The sequence below is a fragment of the Triturus cristatus genome, chromosome 3_1 (genome assembly GCF_964204655.1).
Source record: "Triturus cristatus chromosome 3_1, aTriCri1.1, whole genome shotgun sequence".
In the NCBI taxonomy this organism is placed as follows: Eukaryota; Metazoa; Chordata; class Amphibia; order Caudata; family Salamandridae; genus Triturus; species Triturus cristatus.
This window is the reverse complement of record NC_140583.1, coordinates 893,157,663-893,172,390: the sequence shown is the minus strand read 5'-3', so window position 1 is coordinate 893,172,390 and position 14,728 is coordinate 893,157,663. Positions and strand designations below refer to the sequence as shown.

Sequence of the window (14,728 nt, the reverse complement as noted above, 5' to 3'; positions counted from 1 at the left end):
TACAGGTATACGCATCGGAAGGACGACACAAAACAACACTGCACACTGAGCCAACTGATAGAAATAAGGCTTTACACTACAACAGCCATCACCCTCGCAGTTTATGAGATAACCTCCCTTACGGCCAGTTTTTAAGGATTCGCAGAAATTGCACAGAGAAGAATGAGTACCAGCTCCATGCCAATAGCTTGATCTCCAAACTTAAAGATCGTGGCTACCCAAAGCGACTCTTGAAAAGATCAATGGAAAGAGCCTGGTGGACACCACAGGAGAGGAATTACTAACCAAAAAAACAAAACCACAATTGGAGCAATTTGTTTGTGTATCTACGTTCTACACAAGATCCAATCAATTAAAAAAAATCATTACTCAAAACAGGCATTTGATTACCAACTGGGGCAATTCTTTAAAGAAACCACTTTTTGCATTTAAAAAAGAGAAAAGTTTCGGCAATCAACTAGTCCGTGCAGAACTTCCCAAAATCATCACCAAAGATGAATGTGTGCCAGTACTTGAACTTACCCCCAATCCAAGGACATCACAAGTGTGGGACATGTCTCTGCTGCAACCAGACATAGAAGGCAATTTGTTTTCGTTTGAGTCAAAGAACTGGGAACATAATACATTCACAAATTGCAAAACTAAAAATGTTATGTACGGAATATTTTGCCAATGTAACAAACTTTATATTGGGAGAACCAACCAAGAAATACGCCGATGTATTTCTCAACATAAATCTTGCCTTCCGCAAACTGAATGTAACAGCACCTCAGGTTATCCATTGGCTGGACAGCAACCACACAAAAGCTGATCTTAAATAGACAGTAACTTCATCCATTGAACCCAATGACAGAGGAGGCGATTTGGACCGCAAACTGAGCCAGCGAGAGGCGTTCCTTATTGTTAAATTCAATACTGCGAATAATGGCCTTATTGAACTTACTGAATTACAAAACTTGTGAGCATCCCCAAACGATATGGAGATACATGACTCAGTTGATTGACCTAAAGTAATGAGGACACCAAACTTTATCACTTTTCTATGAGAAATTTCTCCTGAGAGTAGATTGTCACTGACTTCAAACTCAAACACCAACTAACCTAATGGCATAAAAAGGACATCATAACAGAATTTTCATTATGTGTCAACCATAACACGACTAATAGTTTAGGCACCTAACACCTCATAATACTTCAACAATAATCAATTGTTATACACATGCCATTCAAGTATTGAGCACATGCCCCCTTTTGAATTAACTTTAATCATTCACGATGAGATGGCGCATTTTTCAAACACATATAGCTGATTGGGCTTCTCTGCCACAGGGTTTCAAAATACATATCAGCAATCCAAATCGATTCCCATCTCCAAGAGATTCTGGAGCTACGCGTAAAAATCATAAGCAGAAATTAAATTCCATACTCTTGTACAGTCTGAGGCATCGTTTCCCTTCAAACCCACTCATCCCCACATGCATTGTTCCATCTTCACCATTTATTGTGGATCTAGTCTGGGTGACCTGATTTTGCAGAAAATAAACATTCACTTTTTAAAAAAAATTAGGTTTTTTTCTCTAGTCTTCGCGATATATATTCCAGAAGCATTCTTTGCACTGAAACAAGCAGGAAAGCTGAATAGATAATGGCTATCAATAAAGCTGCCGTTTCTCAAACCCACTCCTTCCTCACACCCATTGTTCCATCTTTACCATTTATTGCGGTTCCAGTCTTTGTAACCCGATTTTACATAACATAAACATTCACGTTTGTATTGTTAAGATTCTGAATAAAGTTTTTTCTAGTCTTTGATATACAAGCCAGAAGCATTCTTTGCTATCAATAAAGCTGGCGTTTTCCAAAAAACTTTACCCTGAAAGGTGTCCTGGATTTAAACAGGCCACCCAGTACCGGTTCTTACTCGCAATCTGAAATATTTGAAAGCACGCCCATCACCAAGCAAAATTCAAGCCGTTGCCTCTCAGCAAAGTTCCGCTCAATAGCTTTCATGTAGCTAAACGTGTTTATCTTGGATTTCCTTTCAGGACACTAACATCTGAACAACTTTAGCTGTTCCATTCGGGATACTGAAAGCAGTTTCTTGCGGTTTTATAAAAAATGCGCTATACCAGCACATGGCAACAAAGTATCGTTTTCAAAATTTGCTCCTTGAACGATGTGATACAAATTATCTTGAAAAACATGTGAACTTTAACTCGCGTGCACGACCAAGTTCATTGCCACAATTCCAAAACAAACGTATCATGCAAAGGGTATCATAAACAATTGTCAAAACAGAGCATTAGAACTTACTGATTTTGCACCATTTTTATAACGCATAGCTGGGCACGGGTTCAGCAGTTGCAGGCAACTTCCATGAAAACACCCTTAGCCAAACAGACATTCCTGGGCTTCACAACTTGTAGCTCATTTTCATGATCTCTGTTTGTGCCTAAACAGGCTGTCAGTAAATTACCTCCAGACATAGGGACAATTTAAAAGCCACAAGGTCTATATAGAAGAAAAAGGCCAAACAAATGTGAAATACCCCTTCTTTTGATTTCCTCACCAGATTGAAAATTTATGATCGAGTTCACAACAATAAAAGGCGAGTCAGAAGTCGTGATTTTCTATTCACAAGTAAGCTTTTCTACAATCTATACACTTTTTTCATTTTACTGAAGATGACACAACATACCAGCCAAACCAATTATTTTTTGACTTTGCTTTATAGTGTTGCCCTGTGTAGCAACTGTCACTGGATGGTGAACAGTGAATTAAAACAAGGAGATTGAAGCTTTTCACAAAGAGGCAGAGGTAAATGAATTGAGTTGGTTGGTGTATGAGTGGAGATGGAATGAATGTGATTGGTATTCAGTATTTAAACTGGAGCATTCTTTTCTTTTTAAATTCTCAGCTCTCCAAGTGTTCTGTGTCCTGAGGAGAACCCGCCAAGAAATCTAAGTGGGTTCGAAACGCGTCAACAGTTCTTTGTTGACCAAATAGGTGTTCATGTGGATGCAATACCACTCATGCTCACAAAACATCTGTGTTCCTTTTTTGTATATGACAAATGAAGTGAACACAGAGGGGTCACCATTTGGTTATTACCATAAAATGAGTTGAAACACAATTAAGTTATATACTGCTCAGAGGTATTGGTTGTTTATGCAACTGTGGGTATAGAGTTTGAACAGAACCTGAGCTATATATGTGGTATATGTTATTGTAATATAATGTGATATGTTTGTATATTGACAATATATTTTTTTAATAAATGGTTTATGCCCAAAAAAAATGTATTTTTTTCCATAAAAAACAATCCAAATTGAACAAAATTAACTAAAAGCTAATAAAAAAAATAATTTTTCTGATCAGATTGATTAGGTTTTTTGAGCTTTGTATGAAAGGATGAATGAATGATCAACAGTATTGGCACTTTTTTTGGTGGTTTCTAGCTAAGTGGCCCGGCCTTACTGTTTAAGGCCCAAACCCTTTTGTGATTTGCTTATAAGAAACTAAGACACCATTCTCCTTCAAGTAACCACACATACACACATTAGGCATTCAGTTTTAAGCTGAATGCTCCATGCTTTTGCTATTTGAATAAAGGGATCTGCTTTCAAATGGAGCCGTCAAGTCACAATGCCTATCTCTGTACAAAATGAGCTTGTTAAAATTATGGTAAAACTTAAAGCTAAATGATATAGTGAATTGGTTCCACAAAGATCCACCACTGAAAGTGTGTATGATTCTTCTCTAGGTGCAGTACATTTTCAGAAGTGTGACCGTTGCAAAGGATGTAATCAGAGGACTAATTAGTGCTTTTCTATGCTACAAAGGACTGGGAAATGGCAGTGGAGTTTTCTTTTTGTAGGGTCTTTTTATTTGTATCCCTTTGCCTGTATCCCATGTAAGTGGCAATATAAAAGCGGGAGGTTGGTGTGACTCACAAGCACATGGCTATATATAGAAGGGATATTATTGTTTATTGGCCAACATATGCAAATACTTCAGGGTCACCCTGTAGTGTGCTAGTAAGGGAGTGCAGAACACCTTTTTGACAGGGCATGAGATATTTAAGAAGGATCCTTAATATGCTGTTAGGGTAATTTCTGGCTTACGTGTTTGGACAATCAAGAGTCTGCATGGCAGGAATAAGCATATTAGATCTTTGAGCATAAGCACCAGCACCTGTAGTCATTGTTTAAGGTGGCTTTAAGCTATTTTCCTTGACCTCTATTTCTGCCTCAACTCCAAACACATCAGAGGATAAGAGGCAACTGCAAGAGGGCTCACTTTTAGTTCACTGTCCACATACTTGAGTATCTGTCACTGGCAGACATTTTTTCCAATGAAGCCTTTTGCCTTTAAGTATGATTTCTTTTACAATGAGCTCCTATCTGATGTGGAAGAGTGCCAAGACACGACCTACATCTTTGACCCACAGGGCTCAATTGTTCTCTGTTTGAGATACATTGTTCGAAGGCAACATTTTTGATCAGCACCAGTCCACAGCTCTGGCAAGCAATGATCAATTGCTGCTTGGTTTTTCTGCCTCTGAAAATCTTGTTTCTGAAGTTTTAACTTTCACATCAAGTGACATTTCTACAACTGACTTATATGTTATGTGTTCGCCCGCTGACATTCATTAAGTAAGCTGGATGATAATTTATACATTTTATTTTTACTGGACTCTCCTTTAGTTTTGTATTATTCCTTTATTACATTTTTATTGTTTTCTTTGAATTTTGATTTGCAGCTTTATCTTTCTTATGTCTTAAATTAATCTTGTTATTGCCTATACCAAAAGCAGTCTGAGAGAGAAAGTCATGTGTTTGGGCTGCATTACCTGAAGGCCAGAAAATAAACGCTTTGTTTTGCTTATTAGAGGTCCCTGATTAGGATGCTGCGGGTATGTTGTCATAGATTTCTTAAATCCTTAACATCCTTCCACATGATTTTCTGTCAAATGATGAAACTGACAGGGGGATTGTAATAGTGGAAGGAAATTCCATTGATGGCAGATAATTATTTGTAAGGATTTTTGGAGGTGAAAACATGCAATTACTGTTCTGCTCTGGGAAAGCAGGAAAGCACTGAGGCCAACTGTACAAAAAACAGAATTTTTCAAATGTTCTCACTTCATTAGTTGTCTAAATCAAATGATAAAATGTCCTTCAGGGAGTAGAGTTGTAAAGGATATGTGATTAGCAAAACTATGAAATTTACATGAAGCAATTGCTCCTGTTGAACATAATCACTATTTATATTTAATTTATACAGCCTGTCCAGTAGACATTCAGGACTATTATTTCAACTGTTAAGCACAGCTTACTCTGGGGAATGCATAGGAGTTAATATCTGATGATATCTACAATGGACATGTGCTTGGCAAGCTATGAGAAAAGAAAACAAACCAGCCTGAAACCTCTTCTGAAATAAAAATTCAAAGTCCCTCAAAGACAGAGAGACAAAAAAATGCAAAAATGGTTTTACCGACTGGATTTTCATGGCAGTAGAATTGGAACCTGTGTTTTCCCATTCAGTAATTACAAGTGAGGGATTCATGGGCCAGATCTGATAAGGGCAGCAGGGTACCCCACCACTGACTAGTAATCAACTCTAAAATGTGAGGATGCCAGAGAAAGGTTCTCACATGGTTTGTCAGCATTTAGAATATTTCAAACAACTGATAAACAAGTTGACAATGTGGTTTGTATTTGTCAGTTGCCTTTCTGTATAATCTGCTTGCACTGTTATAACCAGTGGGACCATATCTTACTATTTGCATACACTCCATGCAATTTTTTGCTTATCATTATGACTGGCTATGGCACCTGTGTGTAGTTTTTATGCTACCTGCCAAGGTCAGATATTAATCTTAAGTGATTTTCGTGTATTCATTATACACTAATTTGCAGCTAAATATAAAGTATTGCTGGAGAATATGAAGTATCTCAGAACTTTCTACCTTTATTGATGCTTCCGATATCCACAGTCTGAAATTAATAATGTATATTCACAAAAAGCTTTATATTTTGCTGATAGTTTTTCAATGTGTAACATTCCATTTAATTTTTTGAATGTTTTCATTCATACAGAAATATTTTATGTTAAAGTTATATAAATGAAGCAACCATACTTGCAGTAACACATAAGGCAGCATTTTATATGGTAATTGTTGTTGGCAAGCTCTGTAAATGTTTGTTTCATTTAGTATGAACTAAACATATGGATCTACAGAGGTAAAGTGTAATGTAAATACAAGTTGACTGTATCCTAATGAGTTCAAATATCCCTTCCCCTCCTGGTCTGCGTGTGAATTTCTTCATACACCTTGAAATATGTATTGACCACTTAAGGGTAACACTGCTTAAATGAATTCATAAATGTCTACTACAGGAAGTAGGTTAAATAATGAACTATGTAAGTCATTTGTGCAATGAAAATGAAAAGCATCTAATTATTCACTGCTTCCTATATAGCTATTTGTAATAAATCCATGTTTCTGAATATTCCACCTAAATAGTAAAATGCCAGCAAATATAATCATTATTGTTAACAGAAATAATTTTCTTCCCTTATAAGTGCATACATGACTCATTTGACTTAAATACAATTACTGTTAATTCAAACACTCTAAAGTTTAAAAAGTATGAAACGGTTTAATCTACAAATATTTTAAATGAGATTTTTTGGCTAGGTGCATGGCAATGGATTCATGGATGGATGACAAAGTGAAGTACACCCCCGCCCTCCACCACAAATTTAATTAGGCCCATCCCACAAAATAAAATAATTAAAATATTTAGTAAAATATTTAGTAAATAGTAAATATAATGTTTTCAAATCTGGTATCTAATCTGCTCAACCAACCAAATGACTTTCAGCCCCACACATTTGTACAAATAATAATCAAATATATACAAAATAAGTTCAATCTACCAATTTGACATGTAATGTAACATAAAAGATGAACAGCAACAGTGTGTAGTTATTATGAACTGGAAATTTATTTGAAATGCAGGTAAAGTTTAAAGCAGTCAGCCACATATGTGCTCAGAGCATGCAAATTCGAAAATGCAACTTTAAGAAGGGTTTAAAGTTGATGTCCGCTTATTTCCTTGGCTATATAGAAATCAAGCACTATGTGTCATGCTTCAAGTGCTTTTGTACACTAACGCATGCATTAATAATTGGTATACTCGTTAAATCACTTGCAAAATCAATGCAGACATTTTAGTGCATTCAATTTATCCTGCAGATGAATCACTGATTCTAAAGTGTACCATAAGGAGTACTAAGAAAACTAGACAGATCATTTATGCAATAATTTAAAATTTGGTTTTAATTAAGCAAGCTCCTTATATTTAAAAAAATCTTATATTATTGGAGGTGTTTTGTATGCCACCAAGAAAGATTTCAAAGGCAACCAACCAAAAAGTAAATTTGATTGTAGCTTATGGTTGCTCTCTCCTCCAATTTCCTCTAAACATATATTTTCTGAAATCTCCGAACCTGTGCATGAAACGCTCACTGAAGTTTAATGTTTCTTAGCCACAATTGTTAAGTAGCAGTAATGCTTAATGGCATTGAACAATAAATTGCCAAAACGTAAAATATAGTTATAAAAACATACATGGTTTAAAGGGTGACCTAGATCATCTGAGACTGACATACAAGTTACAACACATTGTTTTTTTAGTTTTTATTTTAATGGCCTTATCAAAGGAATTCTGTTGTTACAGAACTGTGACCTATCAGTCCACTGCACCCTCAAACTGAATATTTCTAAAACACCTGGATCATTTACTTCCCTATGTGTTTCAGAGATATTGCAAGTATACTTTCTCACAGTGACAAAACATTTAACAAAATTGTATGTATATATTTCCATTTAATGGAAAGAAAACTAACTGGAATTTGATTTGTAGCAAACATGTTAAGTGATTAATGTGTACTAATATGAGAGTATGTCTCACAAGCTACAGTTATCTTATGCAACTGCAGGAGTGTTCATTTTCTAATATTGTCATTTTCATGGACCTTGCAAGTACTTTTTTATATGATTGTTTTCTTTCCCCAGTTCATTAAACAGGGGGTGACATGTGTCAATTCCTCTGTGTGGCTTACAGCATGATTCTAAACAAATAATTATGTATTCCCTTTGCTGTAAAATTGTTGAGTGCAATATGTAAGGAGCACACTTTCTGGGAGATATATTTGTTGCACCAAACTCTGACTGAAATATGGTGGTCAATGCAACTGGAAGCAAGCAACCATAAGAATTGTGTGATGAAGACTCCTGCTGATTGGGATCAGTACAGCATTGGCACCTGCCTAAAGAGTTTTTAAGCTGCTAGATGTGACATGCACATTTCTATTGACTATACCAGTAGAAAAGAGCATGATTGGAAGACAGAAATCTATAGGATCCTAGTTTAGACTGGGCCAACCCTGTGAGAGGGAAGGAAAACATTTGTCCTATGTTATCTTACAATGTCATGGAGCATCACTTGGTTGCCCCAATTGGAGGGGGTGAAACCTTTTCTTACTCTGCCAGGGAGCCATCTTTCTTGCTGAGCTAGAAAGGATTAAAATCAAGCTATCCAAATGTATTTTATGACTGTGATTAAATTCTAGGGTGAAGAGCAAACAACATGAATAATTTAAGAGGGGCAAACACATCCTTAAACAACTGCAATAAATCCTTTCTTGTATGTCAGTCATCAGATAAATTAAACAAATTCTATCAGATACTTCACCGACTTGTAACCTGCAGCATTCAGGTTATTTTTATGGGCTAAAACAAGGTCTTAATATGGACTATAAATAATTTATATGTCAATTGGAATATTTATATTTTTAGTAACACACATTACAGTATCTTTATTTGGAATCAGTTCACTTTCACGTTGGTGCTACTAAATGTGTTAGACATTGACAGCATACACATGCATCTAATGACAAAAGGAGATTTCTTCCATGGAGGAAGCTACATTCATCTCAATGAGCAAAGCTGGTATGTGTGATAGCATATGGATATAGGCAATGTGCTGAAGCATCCTACCTCACATCTGTTAATGATAGACAGTAGGTAAGAGGGCATTGCAGCATTTCTGCATGGATTTATCATTCCTTATGCTTACTTCACATGCATGTTTTTAATGCATGCATTATTTCAGGTGCTTTAATTTTGTCTTACCCTCATCCCTTCAAATCGTGACAGGGCTCTTAGAGGTCTCAATGCTCTTAGTGTCCTAAGTGATTTAATGGCACCTAGTTCTGAGTAGCCCATGGCATTAGCTATTAAGCTAACCAAAGAGACCTACACAAAAACAGAAAAGCAATAATTCTAATTTGTCTTCTGAACCTACTATACATACATTTGGATGCATTATTGTATGTGGCAGGGACCTTTGAAGAAACAGAACTGAGGTGCAACCATATCCACTGGCATGAACCACTACTCCTAGAAGAAATTTGTTAAGAGGGTAAAGGTAGAAAAGAAACCATGTAAAAACAACGTGTTGATGAAAACCTGTGGCACAATCGAGCATAAAAGCCTTACCCTCTCACATATTTTGTCGAAGATCCAGTTGACTTTGAAGGAAAACTAAGCCACACAATTAAAAGGAACCTACAAAAAAGAATATAGGTGAATGTGTACTGTTTGCCAATCTTAGTATTGGCCTTACCCTCATGCCTTCAAATCTTGATAATGCTCGCAGAGGCCTCAGTGCCCTCAAGGTCCTCATGGACTTAATAGCGGCCAGTTGGTCGTACCCGAAGGCCACAGCCAAAAGGGAAATGATAGAAATCTGTTCAGAATTAATGGCAATGTTAATCAACACTTGATGAGCTTAGTCGATCTATAGTAATTGTATGGGCAATCGATTAACTGTTGGATGAATGCTTTGCAGGCCATGCTCATAAAGTAAGCTTCATGATTAAAAGGGGTCTACCTGCTGGAAAGACAGAAAAGACAATCGACTCTATGGTAGAAATGACAAATCAACATACAATAAGCAGTAGCTCTCACATATGCTATTCCAGTGGGCAAGATTTGTATAAAGTGGTTACAACACAATATTTCATTATATTTTCCCCACAGCATCCCTTTACTAATGGTTCACACATATAGGTAGTTCACTTTTGTAATACACACATGAAGAACAGGAAACTGGAGAAGGTGGCTCCTGAAAAAAGCTTGTTTGTTTTTGTTGCTCAGACATCTGGAGCTAATAAAAGATTTAGTGGTTCTGGTTGACATATAAAATATTTACAATAAGCAGAATCACTCATTTCATTTTAAAGAGAACAAATGCTGGAGAAAGGTCCTGGTGCAGGTGCATGAGATGCATAAGCCCAGCAACCATTACTTTACAATAAAGATTAGCCAGCAAAATAAGTGTATTTGCTGTTTCAATCACATAAATATCAATCATTCTGGACTGGGCCCTAGGTTTCAAAGCTATAAAGTACTCTTCCTTCAGACATCCTCTGCCAATACCCACTTGAACATTACACTGGCAAAGTTCCTATCCAAGTTCAGTGAAAAGCTTTTACATCATATATCACATATAATTACTTGAAATCATATTAATGGTCAAAATATGTCCATACAACGATTTCAATTCAACTCTTTATTATATTCACTTTATGGCTAACTGTGATTTTACGACAATATAAGTTTTAGACTAAGGGCCTGGTTACTATCTTGGTGGACGGGTTACTCTGTCACAACAATGACGGATATCCCATCCGCCATAATATAAATACCATTATATCCTATGGGATATATATGTTGGTGGATGGGATATCTGTCACTGTTGTGAAGGAGTAACCCATCTACCAAGATCATAATCAATTTTTTATGTTTTGTGTATAAATTATGTTTTGCAAATATTTTACTTAATCATGAAATTAAAGATCTTTCATTCATTCAGTCATTAATCATTCATTCATTCTTCTTCAAAAGTCATTACTAGTATGACTGAAGGGAAAATTTTTAAAAAAACGGACTACCAATATCAAAGTGATTTGTAAACATGTAACCATGTTACAATGATGTAGCATCATAATCTAAATTGCCATAAATAGAATGGATTATGGGTTACAGAGATAGTTCAATTGTAACATACAAGGTAAATATCAAGGGAAGCTGAAAATAATGTTGCATGTATGTGGTTTATGTATGTTTGTGATTTCTACAGTGCAATAGCTGCAAAGCTCTTCTAATACCTGCAAAGAGCATAGATGGTGATGGGCTTCTGGAATTGGACAGCTGCTATATAAGGATTGTGAAATAAATAGGGCTGTTTATGGTTAGTTAGTTCTGATTGGGAAAGGTTAGTTTGAGTAGGAGATATGTTGTATTTTTATATGTGAAATATATTGAATTGTGCAAAGTATCTAATTGGAAGCCACTGAAATTGAGAGAGCATGGGCAAAATCTGGTCATGTCACTCAAGTGAGTTAATAATCTATATATCTTTATATTTATTTCAGTTATGTCCTTGAACATGGGACTATACATTGTTATTTTGTTGTCTTCAACCAGAGAAAACACTATTAGTCTAGATTCTTGGAATATCACTTGTCTACTGGGTTTGATAGTCCTTGGTTTATTATAATAAACACTTTAAAGAATAACACTAGATGTAGGTAGTGTTTGTTTAATTATTATGTGAAAATGTGTTATGCTGCATAAACATGCACATGTCCTCTTTCCTTAAAAGCAGAAGTTTGTTTTCAAATTTCTTTGGGTGTTAGACTAAATATTGCAAAATGATTCACAAGGATCCCACATATATTGAACTGGGACCATTATAGTGCAAATAGGTTTACATTCAATGATTTGTTTCTTTGTCTGTTGGCTTGTTATACTCTTAAATCTCCGGTCCTCACAAAAAGCCATTTTGAATAGAACTATTGAGAAAAGCACTGCAATGGCCCAATACCATTAATCAATATTTAAATAATTGCTATAAATAATTGCTAATTCTGGGACACATTCTATAAATATAAATCTAGTAGCAGTATTTTAGTTTATTTGTGTGAAGTTAAGCTAAAATACATTTTTAAAAAACAGACAGTAAGTGACATAGGCCGATTTTTGGGGGTGTATGAAAATAGTGCAGGAAAGAGGTTTCAGCAGCACTAAGTGCCACTTACCAGTAACAGCGCCACCATGATGGTCGAGTGAGAATTAAGGTTAAATTGTTATCTTACAGATTTCACTTTCATGCATTTCTGAGGTTTTAGTGACAAAAATAGTGATAAGGAACATGATTGCTGATAACATTGGTCAATTGAATAAAATATTGTGCCTTTATTTATCAATAGATTTTAGACAAGAGGACTGCACCCTTATTATGCCCTTTTCTGTGCAGAGAGGTCACTGCACCCCCCACAGGTTGCAGGGTTCAGAATTATTTATTTTTCAAGCAAAGCAGCAGATCAACCAGATTTGATTTGCTTTGTTGCGCTAGTGGGAAAACACGGAGTAGGAGCCATACTTACTCAAATTGGCCTGCTACTGTGGTCCTTCCTAGTTCACAAACAAGCTGCCTTGCTTGAAGCGCAACCTCCCAACATGGTGCAGAGGTGATTGTGTCCTGTTAAGCATTGGCTTCCAGTCCAGATTTTTAAGAGTAGACCTCACTCTTTGGATGTATGCTGTGCACTGCAGCACTCACGCAATGCATCCATTGTCTGAGTAATTAACACACATGGATATCCATTTTTTACTCAATGGCAGGTCTGGCTAGCTTTGCAGATTGGGTTTTGAAGTCAAAACCTATGGTGTTTGTGCTGATCCGCCCCAGTAGGGCCTCTGCAATGAGCCAAAGCGATGCAAAGTGACCCAGAGTAATCCAAAGAAATGTTCGTACTGTGAAAAGGGCACTTTCTCAGCACAAAACACCTTCTGCTATGGTCAGTAAATTCAACACCAGACTTTGTGTTGCTTTACATTGCTTTATTCTGGAACGAAGCATTAGAACATCTAGACCTCTGTACTTTTATAGAACATCTAGTCGGGTAATGAAACTATCAACTAAGTAGGTGAAGTGTGTAAAGAGGACTGTAAGCCATTCAGCCTCTTCTGTACAGCAGGACCAAGTACTCACAAAGTGTGAGCTGCCATAAGAAAGACAAGGGCGATGCCATGAAGGACAAGTGTTTCTATACAAGAAAAGCAGTTGGTGTGTGTTTAAACATCCAGAAAAACAAGGACATATCACATAAAGTGGGCACAACAAGTGCTAATTTATGACAGGCCTCAGTTTTTGATCGACTGACGCCCTAAATAGACGAAGAGCTACAGCAGTGCTGTTTTACCACCACAGGCTCTGCAACAAATGGTTGCTACTCACAGGAATTTTCAAGGCGTGTGCTGCTTCTGGATGGAAAGGTAGCCGCATTTGTTGATAAATTTAAAGTAAACAACAGAATTTAGCACAATAACATGCATAACAGACATATAGCAACACAATTAAAACGAAAGAGAACGCAGCATAACAAATACAGCACAACACAACATCACATTGCAATAATGATGCATAAAACAGATTGCATCACCCCCACAACAAAATTAAACAACAAATATGGACAAACCTTCTTGTCAGACATTACAATATCCAGAAATCCGTTTTCATAATAAGGTAGTAAACGGTGTGTGTGTGTCTGGCACTGCCTTAAATCACCACCAAGGACATATAATACACTCCCTCTGCCCCCCCTAGGGGCCGGCCGAGCAGTTTGCCAGGGCCGGTTTCGGGGGGTGGGGGGCTGAGGGAGTGCAGCTGAGCTGTTTGCCAGGGCCGGTTTCGGTCGATTTTGTTACCGGGGGCTGCTATTGCAGGGCCCCCTGCTTTGAATGGCTATGTAAATGCCAGTACAAGATGATACAGAAATAATATGCCCAATGTCAATGTATACCCCGTGGAATGATACCTAGGGGAAGAGCTGGTGACTTCTGCCAAAGACAAAGAAGACAAAGCATGACTGTACTTAGTGTGTGATCAAAAGGTGTACGTGGTGCTGGGTTCCATTAGCTGTGTGTGGGACTAACGAAATGCAGATATCCTAAAATAATGTGCTGTTAATTATGTTTTGCACTTTCAAGGAAGTCAGTTGAATGTGATTAGTGTTATCTTTCAGGTGGTGCGTCATAACTGAATGATTTTCTGGAGCAGCAAACATTAATTCTATTTCCATCTACTCTGGCATCAAAAACGAGAGCCTACTTGGGATTTGACTATATCATTTATTTGTCTTGGCACAGCTTTTTGGTGGTGAGTCATGGTATTTAGCAGAAGATACAGTTTGGGACAGGCATTAATGTCCCACTCTCGCAAAGTGTTTTCTCCACTCACCATTTGCTCGCCTTGCCGGGCAACCCCATGTAAATGTGGAATGCAGCACGATGACCAGGTAAACCAGAGAGGAAGCAAAAAGAAAGGTGAACCATGCCCTTCCATGACTCCTACAATCCTCCATGCCAAGCAGGCCAGGATTGTTGGAGGCATGGGTTGGCAAACTTTATCAGGCAGAAAATGTGAGCAGGAAGAGAGCTCATGGGCTACAGGCGCCCACACTCTGTGACCAGCATGCTCTAAGAATGGCAAGTCATCCTGCTTGGCCACCACAGAATGAGCACCAGGGCCATCAGCCATTTTGTGCTTGCCTAAGTGGGGTGAATCTTGTGCAGCTCCCTGAC

At 37.2% G+C, this 14,728-nt stretch overlaps 1 protein-coding gene across 6 annotated transcripts in view; it reads right to left on the bottom strand.

Annotated features, from left to right (window-relative positions):
• Nucleotides 1-14,728, bottom strand: part of LOC146861244 (sodium channel protein type 2 subunit alpha-like) — a 905,823-nt gene that overhangs the window by 210,334 nt on the left and 680,761 nt on the right. For 4 of the 6 annotated variants that reach the window (XM_085645403.1, XM_085645407.1, XM_085645404.1 and 1 more), the window contains exon 21: nucleotides 9,209-9,331. In XM_085645403.1, coding sequence (XP_085501529.1) covers nucleotides 9,209-9,331 — 123 coding nt within the window. Of the gene's footprint in view, nucleotides 1-9,208; nucleotides 9,332-9,701; nucleotides 9,825-14,728 lie in introns of all 6 variants that reach the window. The other 2 variants (XM_085645408.1, XM_085645405.1) reach the window with 1 other exon arrangement.